This window comes from Pelodiscus sinensis, chromosome 2, assembly GCF_052426305.1.
Source record: "Pelodiscus sinensis isolate ZL-2025 chromosome 2, ASM5242630v1, whole genome shotgun sequence".
NCBI lineage: Eukaryota > Metazoa > Chordata > Testudines > Trionychidae > Pelodiscus > Pelodiscus sinensis.
Window position 1 is genome coordinate 93,952,760 of NC_143053.1, and position 20,173 is coordinate 93,972,932.

A 20,173-nucleotide genomic window follows, 5' to 3' on the forward strand; every position below is an offset into this window, starting at 1 on the left:
CATGATTCAAGTCGTAGAATTTCACCCAGTGAATTTTGCACCATCTATAAATTCTGGTTTGGGTAGAAGTGTATTCAGTTTTGATTTGTACAAAGAATTACAAGGCAGTGTGGCCTAGTGACTGAGCATTGGACCAAGCAGCATGGGTTTTATTCCTAGCTCTGCCACTAGTCTGCCCAAGGAAACTCACTTCACTTTGGTGCCTCAGTTTTACCAACTATACACAGCGGTTTTGTCTACACTGGCATGATTTTGCGCAAGAACTCTTTTGCAGAAGAGTTCTTGTGCAAAAACTCTTCCAGAAGAGAGTGTCTACACTGGCATGTGCCTTTGTGCAAGAGATGTGTTTTTGCACAAGACCATCCTTGACAGTGTAGATGCTCCCTTGCGCAAGAAAGCTCTGATGGCCATTTTAACCATAGGGCTTTCTTGCGCAAGAGGGCTTATTCCTGAGCGGGATCATCATAGTTCTTGTGCAAGAAGCACTGATTTCATAACATTAGAATGTCAGTGTTCTTGTTCAAGAACTCGCGGCCAGTGTAGAGAGGAAGCAAGTTTGGTGCAAAAGCGGGCGCTTTTGTGCAAGATCACACCAATGTAGACACAGCCAGAGATACGGAGCCACTTTGAAAGGTACTTGTGAAAAGCACTATAACAAAATCTAGGTATGTTTGTTATTGCTATTCATTTGAAGACTTCGGGTGACAGAATTCACCATATGCCCAAGTAAATTATTCTAATGGTTAATTGTTCTTATTTAAAAAATTACACCTTCATTCTAGTCTGAATTTGTCCATCTTCTATTTCCAGCCATTAGATCTTGAGATCTTTTATTTTTTTGTGAGTATAGAGCCCCCAAATATCAATAATCTTCTCCTCATGAAGGTATTTATAACTGGTGATCAAGTCATATGTTATCTTTTTCTTGAATAATAGTAATATATTGGATTTCTTTAGAAATCAATGGGAATTTTGCCCCCAAGTAAGGGTTGTAAGATTGGGCTGTTGGGGTACATCTACACAGCCATGTTATTGTTCTGAAATAACAAAGAGTGCATCTATGTTACAAGCGTTTTTCAAAATAATATTGAGCTGGAAGACTTGTTATGCTGAGGCTATGTCTAGACTCTAAGGGTTTTCCGGGCTGAGGTATCCCAGAAAAACTCCACTGCATCCAGGGATCGCGTCTGCTTGTCCAACATTTTTTGTGGAAGAGCAGATGCGCTCTTTCAGTGCCACAAGGAAGGGTTCTTCCGAAAGAGGAGAGTTTTCTGAAATTTGGCCCAGTGTATATTGGAAACTATTGGAAAAAGGTACGCAAATTGTGGAGCGCAATTTGTGTACCTTTTTCCGATAAAAAGCATCAGTGTAGACTGAGGCTGAGTCCTATAACCCTCATTTTATGAGAAGTAAGGGAAGTAGAAGGAAGAATGTTCTTCCTTTGACTTCCTGCTGTGTAGACAGCGCCTAGCGCCTAAAGCCAAGTTAAGCTATTTCAACTTAAGCTACGCAATTGATATAGCTGAAATTGTGTAGCTTCATTCAACTTTAGCCCTGCTGTGTAGACATACCCTTGGTGAATAAGGAGTAGTTAATGGATTTGTCAGAATAGTGCTTTATTTAGAAATTTGTCGTTTTGTAGACAGTGTCAAATTTCGAAATAAGCTATTTTGAAATTACCTCAAAATAAGCTACTCAGTTTGCATAGTGCAAATTGCATAGCTTATTTTGAGGTAAGGATGCAGTGTAGATGCACCCTGAGTATATTCTGGGAGTGGGGAATGGCTGGACTGATGGCATGGAAGATATTACAGCAATAGTAAGGAAATGCTATGCATTTTGCTTAATGTGATGAATATAGCTTCAGATTTTTTTAAAAATAAATAAACGTTAAATAGTGGAAATTGGCACTGTACAGAATGAAGGCGGTGGCAAGATGGAGATGAGTGCTTGTGATGACTGACCGGAGAGAGTTGGAAAGGTAAGAAATAGCAGCACAACTAAAAAAAAAATATGTCTCTGGGTGTGTTTTCCTATAAAAGAGGTATGTGGTTACCTTAACTTTCTTTTGCTATAAACCAGAAGTCTGAATATTCTCCGGGGAGTGCAATACAGTGTATAATGTGGGATGATTTATGTGTTTAAAAATAGATTGATTTCCTTAACTATTAAGATTTAAGTTCTACAGCAAGTTGTGGGTGCTGGAGGTGGGAGGGGAGAATTCCACTCCGAAGACATGTAATTTGCCTGAGTTTTCTATATGGAAAAATGTATATTATTTTTCCTGGAACAGGTTTTCAAAAGTAACTAATGATTTTTGGGGTTCCTTAATTCTTTGGGATAACAATTTTGAAACATTTTGAGGGGAACTAATATTCAGAAAGTGCCAAGCAACTTCCTTCTGAAGATCGGATTCCTTTGAGGTATTTCTAGTGGGTGTTTCTGAAAATTATAAATCTGAAATCTTGGTGGTGGTCTTTTTCTGGGTGTAGCTCTCCTGTTGATATCAATGTATCCAAAAGAAGCAGGGAGAGCAAAGGGGGGGAGCGTTTGTGGGAGAGTTACCATTGTTAGATCCAAAGAAGAAGCCTCTTTCCAAATGACACAGGGGATTGCAGCTATATAAGCATTATGACTGAAGTAGACTCAATGGGTCAGATCAATGGGCTTGCCAGAGCTTCGCTGATTTCAATGGAGCCATGGTATTGTTTGACCGAATGACTCTTAAGAGGTCCCACAGTGGTAGCATGCAGCTCCTTTGCAGATTCCTATTATAGGCAAGCTGGTGCGTTTCAATCTTTCCCTATATTTGTAGCCCCAATGTTACAAAAGTGTACTATTTTATGTTCCACAAAATAATTTTTTTTTCTTTAGTGTACCAGTCATTTATGTTTGTGTGGTGTAAATGATATTCAGAGCTCAAGAAATTACCCTTTTCTTTCAGGGTCTGTATTTTTTATTTGGATTTGGTTAGCTTGCTCACACCTTTTGTGCTTCACAATTTAAATATCACAGGACTTTTGTTAATGGTGTAATGTACTTTACAATAGCATGCAAAATGTACCAGAGATACATGTGGATTGGGAGAAGCTGTTGCTGGCCCAGAAATCAATCAATCAATCTCTCTCTCTCACACACACACAATATGCAGTTCAGAAAAGGAGGAGAAATTACTGATGAAAAGCACAATAAGCTGTGTGTGGCGTGTGTCTGTAGGTGGTGACTGACTTGCATTTAAAAAAAAAGTTGTGGTATTGGTTTTGATACAGCCTGACCAATGGGAATCTTCTTTCTAGTTAGTGTGGAGTGGCTTTAATGCTGGAAATAATCCTGTTGGCCAAAACCCCAGAACTGTGCAGATCAGAAAAGGATGCAGGAAATTCTGTTTACACATGTGTCTGCAGCACTGAGCAGCAAGAACAGCCCAGCAAGCCCAAAGGGTAAGGGGCTTTAGTAGTCTTGTGGTTTTATACTGTGTTAATTTTTATATCTTTCTGCAGGGTGGTGTGTATAATACTCTCCCAGGGAACTGAGGGTGGAAAGCTCTATAAGCTATATTACAGAAGTACTTAGATCTAAAAAAGAAAACTATTTTGATTGTGTGATTAAATTGTGTTTTACTATTTTCCTTTTGCTTTCCATTAAACTACCATTGGACAATTTTTTTTATCTTTGCATCATATTAAACATACCTTGTCCTGTATGTATGCAATATGCTTATTTTAATATAAGATTTTAAAATATACATTTGCACAGTAAAAGTATGTTAAACTATCTTTATTATTAATTTAAAAACCTGAATGATTTACTATAAATATGGAATGTTGAAGGCTTACACTGTTTATATAAAAATTCAAAAGTACAGTAGGAGAAGGAGGTACTGTTTGGGTCATTTTCTAAACCTCACTCAACACTAGAAATTTTAGTCTCAGGGGAATAGTATAGTTTGAGTTTGCAACTTGCACTCAATTTCTGTTGCGGTTAACAGGAAGTTGTGTAATCAGAAGGAATGTTTCCGATATACAATGTGCAACTAACTGATAAATTTGTGATCTTAATTTCCCCCTGAAAACTCTCTGGATACAGGCAAAATTAGGAGCTATAAATCAGTAAGGTTTTGTTTGTTTGTTTTTGTTATACTGCACTTGAAAAATAATAAAAAAGGAAATTCAGCTAGTACCATTTCAAATAATGGACAATCTTAGAATGTGTGTGGATGAGCTGTCAGTAGGAAGGACCTGAGGAATAAATTCCTGAAGTAATACAGAGCAATTTCATAAATGCATATAGCAGACTGTTCTAACTTCCCAGCAGTTAAAACCCAGGTTCTCTGGCTGTATCTAGCTTTTCATTTTCACTGTTTTCTTCACTACCACATTAGTTTATTCCCCACAACCATTAATGTTGATATTGGGTAGGAAACATTTTTCTTGCTCTAATATAACTTACAGAAGGAATACTTAGTGTTTTTGAACACTGTTCTTGCAACTATTTGCCCTAAAATGCAAATGTGCCCTGAAATGTATATAAATATACTGTATAAATGCTAAGTTTCATGAATGGGACTTGTGTGTTCTTCACCTATTCCAACCATCCAACAAATTTAATGGACATTCAGTAAGCGCAAAGAATGATGTATCAAGCTTATTTTCTATTTTTTCCTGTCCTTTATTTAATCCAGTGCTCTTCAATTATTCCTTTTACTAATCACCTGTAATTGGTTAATGTATTGCCATTTACCTCAATAGATAGGCCTTAGCATCTTTTAATAGATTAATTTATTAATCTTACCAATAATTATTTAGCCCCACAAAAATATATAGAACTTTCTGAATCAAAGAGATGTTCCCTGCCCTAAAGAGTTTGGTGCTAAATATTGTTTTTCATCCCTTTCCATTTCTTCTAAATCTCTATCAAATCATTTACTGATTGCTAATGTGACTGCTTAGCACAATTTATAAATGCTCACACAAGGTCTTGGCAAAAACAAGTCTAAAAAATCTTCAGTTTGCTGCACTGCTTATGACGTTTCTTTGCAAATCGTGTACATAGCATGGATCCCTCTAACATATATGATACAATTTAGGAATACATTGGACTTAATTCATATACACTTTCACACCAGTAGGGCCTTGCTACCCTCTGTTGGTTGTCTCATTGTGGAAGGTCAGATTTTCAAAGATCATCAAAATTCTGGATAAGACATCTGGCTATGGCCCTTCCCTAGTTAGCACTGCACTGATAACCTCTAGATATAGCCAAGGGTGCTAGATACTTTATAGGATAGGTTAACTGAGTACAAGCCTACATATTCAAGGGCTAAATTAAGACTACTTGATATGTGTACCCATATTTTAGAGCAGTGGCTTGCAAACTCTGTTGGTTCATGTGCCACTTCAACATTTTTAAGGCAGTTGGTGGAACATCAAGTTTGTCTGTCACTAGCGATACATGCACTGCAGTTTTCAGATAATTCCATGGGAATAAGTGTGAGGAATTTTAATTGGACTTGATATATTTGTCTGTCTGAAATGCTCTACTTTTTGTAAAAAAAGAAAAAGGAGAGAGGAATCCAAGTATTGTATAACAGAGCTCAACCAGGGTTGATCAAAACTCAAGCAGTCACAGAAGCAGTTAGATATTCTTCTCCCAGCAAGAATTCATATATATGGATGATTCTATAATATATTTTATAAGGTTTCAGTTTTCACTTTATTAACTTAAATTCATTTTCTCTAACTGCCATACCCTCATTCTTATTTTGCTGTCCATGTTCTTTGTACTCCTTTTTCCTTCACCTGACTTCCAGATTACGCTTTATTGAATACACATTGCACCAAGTCTTTTTCAAATAGGAATATGATTTGGTACTAAAAATAGACATCCCATATTTTCTCCATTAGTATTATTAAAAGAAGGCTTCAAAGATGCTCATTTCTGCCTTGTGAAAATAACTGAACTCTTACCTTCCAGATTATTTTCCCAAATAACCCACATGTGTGACAAGAACAACTAACCCATCACTGTATTTTTATAAAAACACAAATTCTGCAGGAATAAATCCTGAAATATATTTTCTATGGGACAACTAAATAACATGAATGTAACATGTTTACTTAGTTATTAAAATACATTTCCTACAAAAGGCTGCAGACCCGAGATAAATGATCAATTTGTGCTTTCAAATATAAACAGCAACTGTTTTTAGCTCCCTCAATGTTGCAAAAAAGACTTTAAGTAGTAACACTCTGCATTTTGATGTATAATTAAATTATTAATAAAGTAAACTACCTTTAAAAAACAAAAGGAAAAACCTTGTCCACCACAGAGAACAAGGAGAGGCTTGGATGGCAGTCACTGTATTACAGCAACACTTTATATTTACTTTGCATGTTGAAAAATTAGCTACACAAGATGAAAAGCAGTAGAGAATCTGGCTCTCATATGAATAGGCAAACTAATAAATAACTTAATAAATGTGTGTGGTTTTTGTATTTCTCCTACAGACCAGCAAGGGGGAAAGATAATTTTGTCCTTAAACATCTAAACATTGTTCTTATGTTACAGTGACAAAGGCCACATAAGCACTTAGATTGATAAATAGAGGCACAGAAGATATTCATACCAAATGGACAGGTTCTGATCCCTAGCAAGAGCTTTAGCAACTTATGTCCTCTTTTTGTGTGTAGGTGGGAGGAACAGTTTGAGTAAACATTAATGTTGCGTTGAAATTGTGTGAGTTGTCCCAATAAAAGTTACGATACTATACTCTGTTCTGAGACAATATCATCTATTAGTACAATTGAGATCTATTTTTTATAAGTAATATGTAATAGCTGCAGAAAGTGGATTACACTTTGGATAGAAAAATAACAGATGTTTACCAATATAACAAGAGATGGCAGGGGTTGTGTTGCCAACTAGCAGCTGTTCCCCAGTGCTTGAGTTCTTGTTGCCCCCATATAATTGTTCATGAGTATAACTGTCCCTGTTCACACACCTCTCCCTTGATGTTTGATGTGAAACCGTCACATTCCATGCACATCTCATTGTCCTGGAACTATCAAACCATGAACTTGCTTTAAGTTATGATAAAAGAAGGCTACATACCAAATTTGGTGGTCCTAGCTGTTGGCATTTAGGAAGAGTTCCTGAAGAAACAGACCCATGGATGGATGAATGGACACACAGACCCACAAATTCTTTAAAGTATAAAGCAAACAGCATAAGGACACCCAGTTAAACAGTTATAGGCCCAACGTTTTAAAAGTTAAAATTTAAGAACAGAACTCTTTTAATGATTTAACAAACAATTCAGCAAAATCTTTCTTTAAAATATAAACATCCATTTGGTGCTGAAAACAAACATGAGAGCATTATGCTAGAAAAAGAGAATAAGAAAATGACTGTAAATGAAAGTAAAATTAATTAGTTGGGTTCAATGTTTCTGTTGAATGAAGTGCAAAGAATAATAGCATGGATGGTGGAATATAGACTCCCTGTTCTTTTGGTATTGATGAGATGCCAATAGCTTTATAAAACTTGAAATGGCCTATACACCTAGTCCTATTGAGTCCAGTGGGCCTGCTACCTGAGCAAGGTGCTACTGGGTGGACAGAAGAATAGCAAAACTTGGCTTTCAGTCTTCAAGTTAGATTCTCTCTATTAACATTATGGACCTGTTCCATAGGCCCATCCTGCATCTTTTTGGACTTTTGTCATAGACATTAATAGAAGCAGGGTTAGGCCTCCAATGATGTGCTGAGTACCGCCAGTTTGGTGCTAGGCATTGTAAACTGCAACTGAAGCCAAAATGGTTTTTGACTTTATGGGTATGTCTAGACTGCATCCCTCTGTCGGCAGAGGGATGCAGATTAGGCAGGTCGACATTGCAAATGAGGCAGGGATTTAAATATCCCATGCCTAATTTGCATAAAAATGGCTGCTGCGTTTTGCCGACTCAGCACTTTGTCAGCAAAAAGGGGCTGTCTGGGGGGGAGGGGGTCTGTCGAGAAAGAAAGCCTTTTTTGACAGATCCTGTAAACCTCCTTGCAGGAGGCATAAGGGATCTGTTGAAAAAGGCTTTCTTTCTCAACAGATCACCCTCTAGACTGCCACTTTTTGCCAACAAAAGTGCTGAGTCGGCAAAACATGGCAGACATTTTTATGCAAATTAGGCACAGGCTATTTAAATCCCTGCCTCATTTGCAATGTCGACCTGACTAATGTGCATCCCTCTTCTGACAGAGGGATGCAGTCTAGACATACTCTATTGGAACAATGAGTTGGAGCAGAAGGGGGAAAAGAAGAACCTCACATAAACCACACTAGAATGGCAAATCCTCAAAGTTCAGTGGTTTGCCAGATGTTTGTTTAACACTTATGGGTTTGTAAGTTCTTCTAAGTTTCAGATGACATAAGAATTTAAATTAATTTAAATAACAAGTCTGCTGGATGAACATGAGCAGCTGACTTCATCTCTGAGCTTTCCATTAATTGATTTCACTTACCAATATTTTTCTTCTGTATGAGCAATGCTTGTGTATGTTTTTAAAACCCAAACTCTTAAAGCCAAAGATGAATGACATACCCAAAGAGAGATTAATCTTTTCTGAAATACGATTCCTACATTTCCCTGGAATCTTTTTACAGGAATTCAGTCTTACTGCTTATTCTTAGTGAAATGAATATTCATGTGCATGTTCTGTGGATTTGCCTAGGAGATTACAAAGACTGGGACTTTTCAGTTTGGGAAAAGGGATGATTAAGGGAAGGGGATATGATAGAGGTCTATGAAATATTGTCTCGTGTGAAGAAAGTAAATAAGGAAGTGTTGTTCATTCTCATAATACAAGAACTAGGAGTTATTCCAGGGATTTAATAAGTAGCAGGTTTAAAGCAACCATAAAGAAGTATTTCTTCACACAATACATAGTCAACTTGGGCAATATTCTGCCAGGGCTGTTGTGAAAACCAAGACTATCACAGGGTTCAAAAAAGAACTACATAAATTCCTAGAGTAGTGGTTCTCAAACTGCAGGCTAGAATAACTCTGCACTTGTCCTTGTTGAACCTCGTCAGATTTCTTTTGGGCCAATCCTCCAGTTTGCCTAGGTCACTTTGGAGCTATCGCTACCCTCCAGTATATCTACCTTTCCCCCTAGGTTAGTATCATCTGCATACTTGCTGAGAATGAAATTCATCTCCTTTTCCAGGTCATTAATAAAGACACTTAACAAAAGTGGCCCCAGAAGCAACCCTTGGGGCATTCTGCTTGCTATCACCTGCCAACCAGACATTGAGCCGTTAATCACTACCCGTTCAGCCTGATGATCTAGCCAGCTTTCTATCCATCTTAAAGTTCATTTATCCAAGCCATACTTCTTTAACTTGCTAGCAAGAATACTGTGGGAGACAGTATCAGAAGGTTTGCTGAAGTCAAGGTATATCATGTTCATCACCTTCCCTATATCCACAGAGCCAGTTACTCCCTCACAGAATGCAATCAGATTGGTGAGGCATGACTTGCCTTTGGTGAGTCCATGTTGACTATTTCCGATTACTTTCCTCTCTTTCAGGTAAAAAAAAAAAACACTTATGGACTAAACAGTGCTCGAGAAAACATGTGTATTTCATTTTTTCCTGAAAGTAACTGCAATTATGCTCCCGGTTTCCTGAATCTGAGAGGAAAATATTAAGGATAAACTCCTCTCTATAATGCTGTGCATGACTGAAAAGACAGTCTAAGGTAATGAGACCTTCATAGAAAGACATAATGTTACATCTGGTTCTCTTAATTGGTAAAGGATTTTTGTTTTTCAGGATTGGACTGTATTTCTCTGTCCTCTCAAATCATGGCATAATTACTACAGCCAGCTGTTTGGCCTTGTGGGTAGTGCAGGGGACTTAGACTTGGGATTCTCTTCCTACTTCTTCCATTAGCCTTATTGGTGACCTTGGTCAAGTTATGGCACTTCCCCTTGCCTCTTTCTCCCTCTGTAAAATAGAGATGATATGACATCTTTTATAACATGTTTTGAGATCTGCTTATGAAAAGTGCTATAGAAGAACTAGGTGGACTTATTTGCTTTACTCTTTCTTTTACTGAACACTTTATGCTCCTCACTCAGGATATGTCTACACTGCAGTTCTTTTTTGGAAAAAGGTATGCAAATTGTGAACCACAATTTGCATACCTTTTTCCGATTCTTTTTTGGAAGAGGCTTTTTTGACATTTGGCTTGTCTACACCGAGCCAAATGTGAGGAAAAACCTCCTCTTTCAGAAGAGCCCTTACTCCTCATAAAATAAGGAATACAGGGCTTCTGAAAGAACATGCCCGCTTTTTCGGAAACTGATCCAAAAAAGTGGATGTGTTCCCTGGACACGGCAGAGTTTTTCCAGGATACCTCTGGTACCCAGAAAAAACTCTGTAGTGTAGACATAGCCTCAGAAGAAGAGCCTACACCCTGAAGCCTAAAACTCCCCAAAACAATGACCACTTTGAAAATATGGGGCAATTTTGAAAAATGTCAGCTATGTAAAAGAGACAAAGCCTCAGTGGGATTGTCCTCTGGGGATTTGCATATTGGATTCCCCTATATATATATATATATATATATATATATATATAGTGTGTGTGTGTGTGTGTGTGTATCTGCTATGCCACAGGCTTCATGCTATGTAGCATAAGCGCATGTCAGGATGGGAAACGATGTTTAATGGCTCTTGTTATGTTTAGCCAGATGATGGTTTCTTGGACCCATTGGAGCAGCAAAACACATAAAAGCAGAAAACATGACCCTCTGTTTGCAAAAAATTGGCTACAGTCACATACTGAGCCAAAGAAAGATGCAGGCTTAGGACTTGGGTATGGTGTCCCTCAGTCCTTCAAGTCAAAGCCCAAAAATTATGTAATTGGATTTTTAAAGAGATTAAAACCCTCGCTTATTTCCTTATTTGCAAGCTGTTTAGATCTTTCAGAATTCATTCTGACTTTTTATTTCTGGCTGATGGCTTGTTTTTATTTCTCAGCAACCAGGGCCGACCCAAGCCATTCGTGTGCCCCAGGAGTGCGGCGCTGCCCCCGGGAGTGTGACACATGTGCGGCCTCGCCTCTGGGCGTGCGGTGCATGCATGGCCCCACCACCGGGCACTCAGCGCATGCACGGTGTCACCCCCGCCCGGCCTGGCAGCCCTGCACGGCGCTCCCTACAATGGGGTGCCCTGGGCGGTAGCCCAGTCAGCCCGTAGCTTGGGCTGGCTCTGTCAGCAACCATGAGAGCTAATTTTTTTTTTTTGTACTGTAAAATGAGATTATCGGGGAACTCCCCTGATTCCCTGGACTGGGGTTTCAAGAAAAACACTTAGGCTGCGTCTACACTGGCATGATTTTGCGCAAATACTTTTAACAGAAAAGTTTTCTGTTAAAAGCATTTGCACAAAAGCATCCGTGCCAGTGTAGACGCTCTCTTGTGCAAGAAAACTCCGATGGCCATTTTAGCCATCAGGATTTCTTGCGCAAGAAATTGATGTTACACTGGCCTCTTGCGCAAGAGGACTTATCCCTTAGAGGGAGCATCAGAGTATTTGCGCAAGAAGCACTGATGTTCTACTGTACGAAATTAGTGTTCTTGCACAAATATTTGCAGCCAATGTAGACAGGCGGCAAGATTTTGTGCAAAAAGATTTTGCCTGTTCATCTTGCCAGTGTAGACACAGCCTACTTATTGAGAGACTTGTGATAAAATCATGAGATCTGACAGCACTATCCGGTAGCCTAGTCAGCAAGAGAACCTATGAAGCATGATTCTCATTTAAAAAAAATTACACTTATGCATTTCAAGGTTCCTTTGCACAGTCAGGGCGATGTACATTCGGCTATAAGTAAATGACAAATCTGGTTCTTACTCTTTAGTAACCTAGGTTTTTTAATTCTATCTCTCTCTCTCTCGTAAGCTCTGTTAAAAGATAATAAAGTGAAGTTTGAACTAGCTGTTGGAAATGCCTGTTCACTTGAAATAAGTTAACTTAGAGTCCTCTGGGAAGAAGAATATATACCATTCTGAGAGACCAATCAGTCACTGTCAAGATGGGGGGTCCTCTAAAACCAGCTCTGAAAATGTATCCTGTTCGAGGCTATACATCTAACTACACAGTAAAATTAGAAATGTCAGAAGGAATACACATGGGATAAGTAAATCACAATATTAAAGTTTTCAGTCTCTGTTTCCTTCCAAGATAGATATTTTCCTTTGGAAATTATCTGTGTCCCATTCTGATGTAGCTGTTTACTATAGAATAGTGTGCTGTTAAACTTAGATTTAGTCATAATAAATCATCCAGCCATTTTGTGTTTATCACCTTGGAGAGGCAGAAGCTTTCATGAAGTTACTAAAATTTTGAGATACTGATGGACATATGAGTGTTAAGATAGGGAATATGCTATCTGGTTGAAATAAATTTGGAAATTATTCACTGTACAGTTTCTATCCAATAAATGTTCAGAAAAATCAAGAGGAAATACATTTTTTATGTATGCCAGAGCTCAGTGTTGGATAATATGAAAGTATCATGATAGTAAGAGCCTTGTAAAACTCATGAGGCTTCGATGATCTAATTAATGGTAGTAGTAGAAAAGTCTCTTCAAGCAGCCTAGATAGGCCTTGCTGTATGATACATCTATAATAAATAGCACTTTTCATCTTTGAAGAAGTGAACTATTAAATTTGCCAGTACCCCAATGAAGTCCATTTTACAAATAGGGCGATTGAGGTGGAGGTTAAATGACAGTCGGAAAGCTGGTGGTAGAACCTGAAAGATTCTTTCTACTGATTCTGAGGTTAATCCACATGATTATTGTGGCCTTCTAATAAAAGAAAGCACTTTTTCAGAGCGTACCTGTTGATCTTAATGGACCCAATGAACCATCTTTTCATCTGGTTTCTGTTAATGATATACTGATAATGAATGAAAATCAGTAAGAGGCTTGGAAAGCGCCAGCTAGCCAACTCATTTTGTGTCTCAAAAGCCACAGATGGCTGCTGAGTATCTTGGCTCCTGCTCAATAACTAAATTCCCCTTCAAGTCTTGTTAGTCACACAGCTGGGAATGATTTTCTTGATAGTTATCCTGTTATGCAACTTAATTTGTCAATTTCAGTGACTCTTAGACTAGAATGAAGTACCACTGGGTTCCAGTCTATGTATGTTATAATGGTAGTGCTGGGAAGGTTTTGCAATCCAATGAAATGTTTTGAAAAGTCATCACTCTATTGTAAATCTATATTAAGCTGCTGCACTTATGACCTTATGAATGACAATATATGTAAGTTATCCAATTTCAATCCCGAGGCTTCAAATACAATAAAATGGCTCACATTTCAAAGACATCAGCATAAATATTGACTTGCAAAAAATGACAATTTTGTAAGATATGGGAATTTATTCTTAATCAAAGATTGATGCCCAAGCAAATACATGTTGTGCAAGATATGGACCAATAGTCAACAACTCCAAAGTGTGTACAGTGTAGTCCAAATGAAGCCAAAAAAGTAATTGAAGGAAAAATCTGTTTATAGGATTTGCTAGCTGTGTATCTGGCTGCAGATTATGATGTATAAGTAACATAATAAATCTAGCACATTCTAAATTTAAAACAATTATTAAAATAGTTCAGAACTGGTTAATATATTCTGCACTTCTCCCTTTTTTTTTCTTTCTAGGCATAATCACAGGAGGTCAGGGAAAACAGCATTAGTGTAGAGACTTTATTGGGGGAAATGAATAAGTGTTTAGCAGTCAACAATACTGATTGGATATCTTGGACATTTGGGTGGGTTTTGCTTGATTTAGAGATGAAATGTTTTTCTGAAAACTAGGAATGTCTTCTCTTCCTCCTTCTTGGCCCCCAAGAAAGTGCCATAAGATTTTGAACATTCACTTGAATGGGCAGCAGGGAAGTGCAAAGAGATCTCTCACAGTAATGTTATCCCCTTTTCCCTTTCTGTGATGTCAGAAATCAGAATGTGAGCCCAAGATCTGATATCCATCTCAAATCCACATTACTGGTCAAAGCTGATAATGCTACCATGTCAGTACCAAGTGTCTGTTAGACAATCTTATGCTGGTGCCCCAAGTAACCTGTGGTCTAAGGGCACGTCTACACTACAGAGTTATTTTGAAATAACAAGGTAAGCATCCTGTAGTCATAGAAACATAGAATTACAGGGTTGCCTGAACCCTCAGGGGGGTAACAGAGTCTATGCCTCTTACCACACCAAGAGCAACCTCTAGTACTCCATCTCCAGCAGTGCTTTGTGAAGCTGGGTCTAAAAAAAATTCAGGGAGGAATATTCCACCCTCCTCCGAATAAGCATGTAGTGTAGACATAGCCTCACTGATCACTTCCTTACAATGCCTGTTTGGCATAGGTCCACTGCTTAGGTTTGCCATCTCTGAGGTAAACAAAACTGGACAAACATAATCCTATAAAACTGGGCAGTTGGCAACGTGCAATGAGTGCCCTTACAGACTTCCCAGGACTACTACCTCAGAAAGATGATCCTGAGAAAACCTGGATGGGCAGAAGTCCTATCCCTTTTCTTGAGTTCTTATAACACTTATGTCCAAGATCATAGAATTAGAAATGTAGGAAGAGACCTTGATAGGTCATCTAATCTAGTCTCCTGCACTGAGGCAGCACTGTCACAGTTGCAAATCTCTTAGCATTTAGATAATGTTTTCATACTGAAATGCTTTTTGTCTTCTTTGGAATACTAGTTGTTTTTTCTTAACTTAAACATGCACCAAATATAATTTCTTATTTATGTAGCGCCCCCTCTCCACCTGGTTACCTTCTTTTAAAGCCAATCTCCTTTCAGGTTTGGATGGATAGGTCTGGGTCCTTCTGGATCCCGCCACCCACTCAATTTTATTCTTTCTGATTGATGTACTTGGCGGTGCCTCTACCCCCCTCACTCCTTCCTAGCAGGGTCATCAGGGCAGCTTGGGAGGAAAATTCTAGCCCAGGATAATCCCCACGTATTTGCCAGATAGTTGGAGACTCCCAGAAAATAGCACAAACACATACACTATAATAAACACAATTATATTAAACAGGAGACAATTATAACAGAATAGGGTAAAACACTATTTTAGGGTCACCGGTGCCCAGCAACTGTGAGGTTAGTGTCCTGTTGGTACGCGTACTTTGTTGGGGCCCTTGATGACTGTTGACCACAAAATCCTTCTTTGCAGTGGTTTAGCAGTAGAGCTGACTGGGTCCAGTACAGCCCAAAGGACTCACACATGGGAGAAGGCAGTAAATCCCTCCACAGGTTTAATGTGCAGCAGGTAATAAAATCCCCAAACAAATTCCCTGACTTACTAACTAAAAATTGGTGCACTCACACACTCCATGAATGAGCCTCAGGTTGAGAGATGACTCAGTCTCTGCAAAGGGCTGCTCTCTTCTCACAGGGATCCTCTTCAAGCAGGAACCAGGCTGCTTCGGTCCCAGAATTTCCCCTCACCGCGAAGGGGTGCAGGGCTGAAGATGCAGACCACACAACTGCACCAAAATTCAAAACTATAGCCTCCCAGCCCAGCATTCAGACCCACACAGCAGGCAGCAGCCCTGAACTTGCCGCTAGAGCCGAGCTGACCATACGGTGACTGGTCTCACCCAGGGAGCTGGAGAGCCAACTCAGCCTGGCTGGGGAAGCCTCCCAGCAAACTCCACAACTGAGAATCAACAGTGGAGACACAAACCCAGCTGAGGGATCCTGCCTTCGGGTCCCTAGAGGCTAGTTCTCAAGGGGAACCCTGCATGCAGGCCTGGGGCTTACTAGCTCCCACACAGCCACCCCTCCCCTTTCCCTCGCTGGCTCCAGACTCCCCTCAACAATGGCTTCTCCTTCCCCCTGGGAGGGGCATCTCATTCCCCATGGGTTGCCGGGCAGACTCTGGCCCTGGTAGGGAGGGGAAGCCAAGGCAAACTCAGAGTGCCTCTCCCTGAACTGCCAGCAGACAAGGCCCCGGGAATCCAAGTAATCTCCTTGGGGGTTACATTTATTTTCAAATATGATTAATCATGGATACTAAAGGTCATCACAGCTCAATTTCCCACAGACCCATCTTCTGGTAGAAAATGGAGCTCCAGAGGTTTTTTTCATATTCGTCAACTATTAAGATTGTATTACAACATAATTAGTTCTGTAACAAATCAGTGAACAGGATTTCAATGTATATTTACAAAATGTGGAGTAAGATGTTATAAATAGGTATATTCAGCTTCCTTCTAGGAAAGCAACAGTGTGCAATCCAACGAGACAATCAAATTCTCTGCTAGTGTAACTGACAGAACTATTGAAATCAGTGGAGCATCACTGAAAAAGATGGATAGCAATAGCAAACAACCGAATATAGGAGGCAATGCCAGAAGATTTCTTAATATAAGATTGTTTTAAAAGTCAGGGCAAGGATAGCTCCTGTCTCCAAAAACACACCCATGTAGCTTAAGTAACTCATGATCTGTATGACACATGCAATACACAGTATTAGGGGTAATAAAATATTTCCCCTTAAAATATAGGGTTGTTGTGTGTGGTGGTATGTGTCAATATGCTTTCATGAAGTTACTTATAGTTCTTAATGTTCTAACCATGCTTGTGATGGCTGCTCTTAATTTTATTGTAAAATATGAGCAACAGAACTTTTCAAATTAGATTTCTTTTTCGAGAATGGAAAATAAAAATTAAATAGTAGGTACAACAGTTGTATAAGACTGACTTCCTTTTAAAGTTTTACATAAGGAGGCAAATTATCTTGATCCACATGTATATATTGCAATATATATTTAATAGGAGTTATATTCATATTGAAAGGAATAGCCGTATGTTAACAAATGGGTTAACCATAATTATTTATAAAGGTCAGCTTAAGAGAGCTACATCAATTCTAATGTAAAATTCTATGGAATTTGGTCAAGAACTAAACCCTTTCTATTGTTGTGGTTTTTTTTTTCGTTCTTACATCCTTATTATATGGTAAATGAAAGAATGCTTTTGCTCATATTCTTCCGCCCTTGCACTATAATTAGTCTCACTGATTTTGAGTAGGATGGCTGGCCTAATGGATCAGTACTCCAAAGAACTGGACTAAGTTGCTACCTGACTTTGTGTGACATTGGATACATCAGTTGCCTTCCCCTGTGCCTCAGATCCTCATCTGTAAAATGTGTAATCTTCCCTACCTCATAAATATCGCTGATAAAAATAAATTGTGAAGTGCTCAGATACCACCGTGATCAGGGGCATGTGAACATCTAGATCAGTGTTTCTCAAAGTGATCTATGGGCCCACTCTGAGGGTATGTCTACACTGTGGGATAACGTTGAATTAAGATACACAACTTCAGTTTAAGTTCATAGCTGAAGTCAAAGTAGCTTAACTCTGCTTTTGGTGCTGTCTACACTACAGAAAGTTGAAGGAAGAACACTCTTCCTTTGACTTCCCTTACTCCTCATGAAAGCAGGGTTAATGGCATCGACCAGAGTGCCCCTCTCACTTCAAATTAGCTGTCTTTACTAGATCACTAATTCAAATCCTGCAAGATCTACAGCAGCAGATCTTCCTCTGTAGTGTAGACATATCTAAGTGTAAGCGGGGAATGGTCCCGCTATTGTGGGCAACTTTCCTGGCTTCTATACACCCCAGTGAAATGGACCAGCAAAAGGATCTGAGTCCCCGCTCCCACTTCCTTTACCCCATGGCTCCCCTGATCCTGAGGGCTCCCCTTCCACTCTCCTGAGTAGCAGAGTCCTCAAAACCCCAACAAGGCTGGGCCCAGGTTTCCTGGGGCTTAATCCCCGACCTTGTAGTCACTAGGGGCAGGAGTTAGGGTGTCCCCACTCCGAGGTGCTCTCTTTACACTGCATGCTTTCTTGGCCCAGTGATCATTTCATCAGGTTCAAAGCAAATACAATTTATTAAACATCAACTGATTAAAGAGAAAAGAATAAGAAAAAAATGAGAATGGTTAAATGAGAACACACAGCCCTGCTCTGTAGCACGGGGACATCAAAACAGCAGTCTGCAGAGTGTAAGGACAGTTCACAGTCTGTTCCTTAGAGGCCCTGGATGTGCTGCAGGGGGCTGCAGGCTGGACACACTTGCTCTGGCAGTGACCACACAGCCTCAAGCTCTAAGTGGCCAAAACCTTCTCCCAGTCCAGAGCCTCTCCCCACACTTTGCAGTTCCCAGCTGCTCACCACATCCAGCTGCAGGCTGTGATGCTTGGCCAGTCTTTAGCTCCTTGCGTTGCTTCTCTGTTCCTTTTGGCTCTCTGAGCACTGCCAGTCTGCTGCTCAACACAGGGACTGCGCTCCTTGAGCTGTGTGTGTCTGGCTCCGCTGCTGCAAAAACTGCCCCTCAGCACAGCTTGCACTCCTCTTAGCAGTCTCTCAGCTCTCTCCTTGCTCAGAGAGACCCAGAACAATCCCAGCTCACACAGAGGACAGGTCCTGGCCTCTTGCTTTTCTCACTGGCCTGTCCAACTTGTCAATCAGGCTGAGCTGGAGTGTTGGCTGCTTTCCATTGTCTCTGGGGTCTGTCAGTCTCATGGACCCTTCCCCTTTTGATACTGGGAGCTGGCAAACCAAAAAACTCCCACAGAGTTCAGTAAGGGGCTAACAGTACCCTTACATAAGAAAGATTCTACTGGGCCACTCCGGTCTGTTTACTTACCAGCTCCACAGCCACGGAGCCTCATGCCTCCCATTGGCTAAGGTTCAACGTTTGCAGCCAAGGGGAGCTGCGGGAAGCAGCGACCTGGGTTACGCTGCTTCCTGCTGCTGCTCTTGGCTGCAAATGGTGAACCGCAACCAATGGGAGCTATGAGGCTCCATGGCTGCAGAGCTGGTAAGTAAACAAACTAGAGCAGCCTGATAGCAGCTTTCTCAGAGTGGTCCGCAAACCACTGATAAATGGAACGAGGAACTAAACCGTATGAGTGAGGATGGAGGAATAGAGGATCTCATGTGACGGTCCTATGGCTAATGGCAACATATTTTAAACATACAAGATTTTACTGTTTAAACTAGTTAAAAGAAAGTATCGGCTCTTACTCAAACTGTCTTACATTTTTGATTTACGCTCGTAAATTTAGTTTTTACCTGGGCTGGGTGTAGTATAGAGGCTGACTCACTCTGGCTGGGACAAGTTAAAGCAGTCTGGAGGAAGCATGTTCAGTGCTTATAGAGAACCAAGCCAGTCAGGAAGGGCTTATAGAGAACCAATCGGAAGGCAGCTAGCTGAAGAAGCCCTGATATAAAGGGCACCTCTGCAGAGCAAAGATAAGTCTCTTTCTGACTAGCAAATGAGTAGGACTGGTTGCTGAGGTAAAGGGATGAAGTGGAGTGGGATGGGACATGACCTGACCAACACACTGATTGACCTGCCACTTCCAGACTGTAGGCCTTGGAATAAGGGATGAATAGGTGCAAGGGCTTTAAGGGAAGTGATTCAAGGCATCAGGAAGTAGAGGAGAGTGGAGGAGGTCTGTAAGATGCTGCCACTTGTGGGTCCCTGGGTTGAGGTACAGAGAACTAGGTGAGTCTTGGGTCTGCCCTGCCTTCTTTGACTAGAGGCTGAAGAGACTAGTCAAGTAATGGACTGCAGCTTGCCCCTTGAAAGAGTGGCTATACTTCGGACTGCAGTCTGCCATCTCAGCATGGGGACAGACTGAGGACTGCCAGTACCTCTGAAGATGGCAGAATGCAGTGGTGGGTACTGTCAGAGGGCATTGGGCTGAACAGGATACTGCAGTCCAGAGAGAAATGTGGGTCCAGAGACACAGTGAGAGCAGAGTGGACAGGATACCAGTGTCACACTTGAGTGGCACAAAGCTAATTCCTAGATTGACAGACAGGAGTCACTGCAGTGACAAGTCCAAACCACAACAGTGTCAAGTTTGAACAAAAAGTCAAAGCAGAGTATGGATGAACTACATGGTTTCATGCTGAAACTGGAAATCATACAGTTTTTATAAGACACATTAGATCAGTCCAGATTCTTTCCTATGTATTCAGTGCTTGTGAAAGTTTCTCTTACTATGGGAACAGTTTGGGTTTTAACTGCGGGCATTTAAAAAGTACAACACACAAGAACTCTTCTG

At 40.2% G+C, this 20,173-nt stretch overlaps 1 protein-coding gene across 7 annotated transcripts in view; it reads left to right on the plus strand.

The window, feature by feature from the left end:
• Positions 1-3,288: 3,288 nt before the first annotated feature.
• The window catches only part of CCDC102B (coiled-coil domain containing 102B), a 336,113-nt gene continuing 319,228 nt past the window's right edge, over positions 3,289-20,173 (plus strand). For 4 of the 7 annotated variants that reach the window (XM_089776321.1, XM_006121423.5, XM_075921037.2 and 1 more), the window contains exon 1: positions 3,307-3,440. Coding sequence is in view for 1 of the 7 variants with exons in the window: in XM_089776320.1 (XP_089632446.1) it covers positions 3,316-3,440 (125 nt within the window). In the remaining 6 variants the exon portion in view is untranslated. Of the gene's footprint in view, positions 3,441-8,898; positions 9,749-14,015; positions 14,191-20,173 lie in introns of those variants that run through there. The other 3 variants (XM_089776318.1, XM_089776320.1, XM_089776319.1) reach the window with 3 other exon arrangements.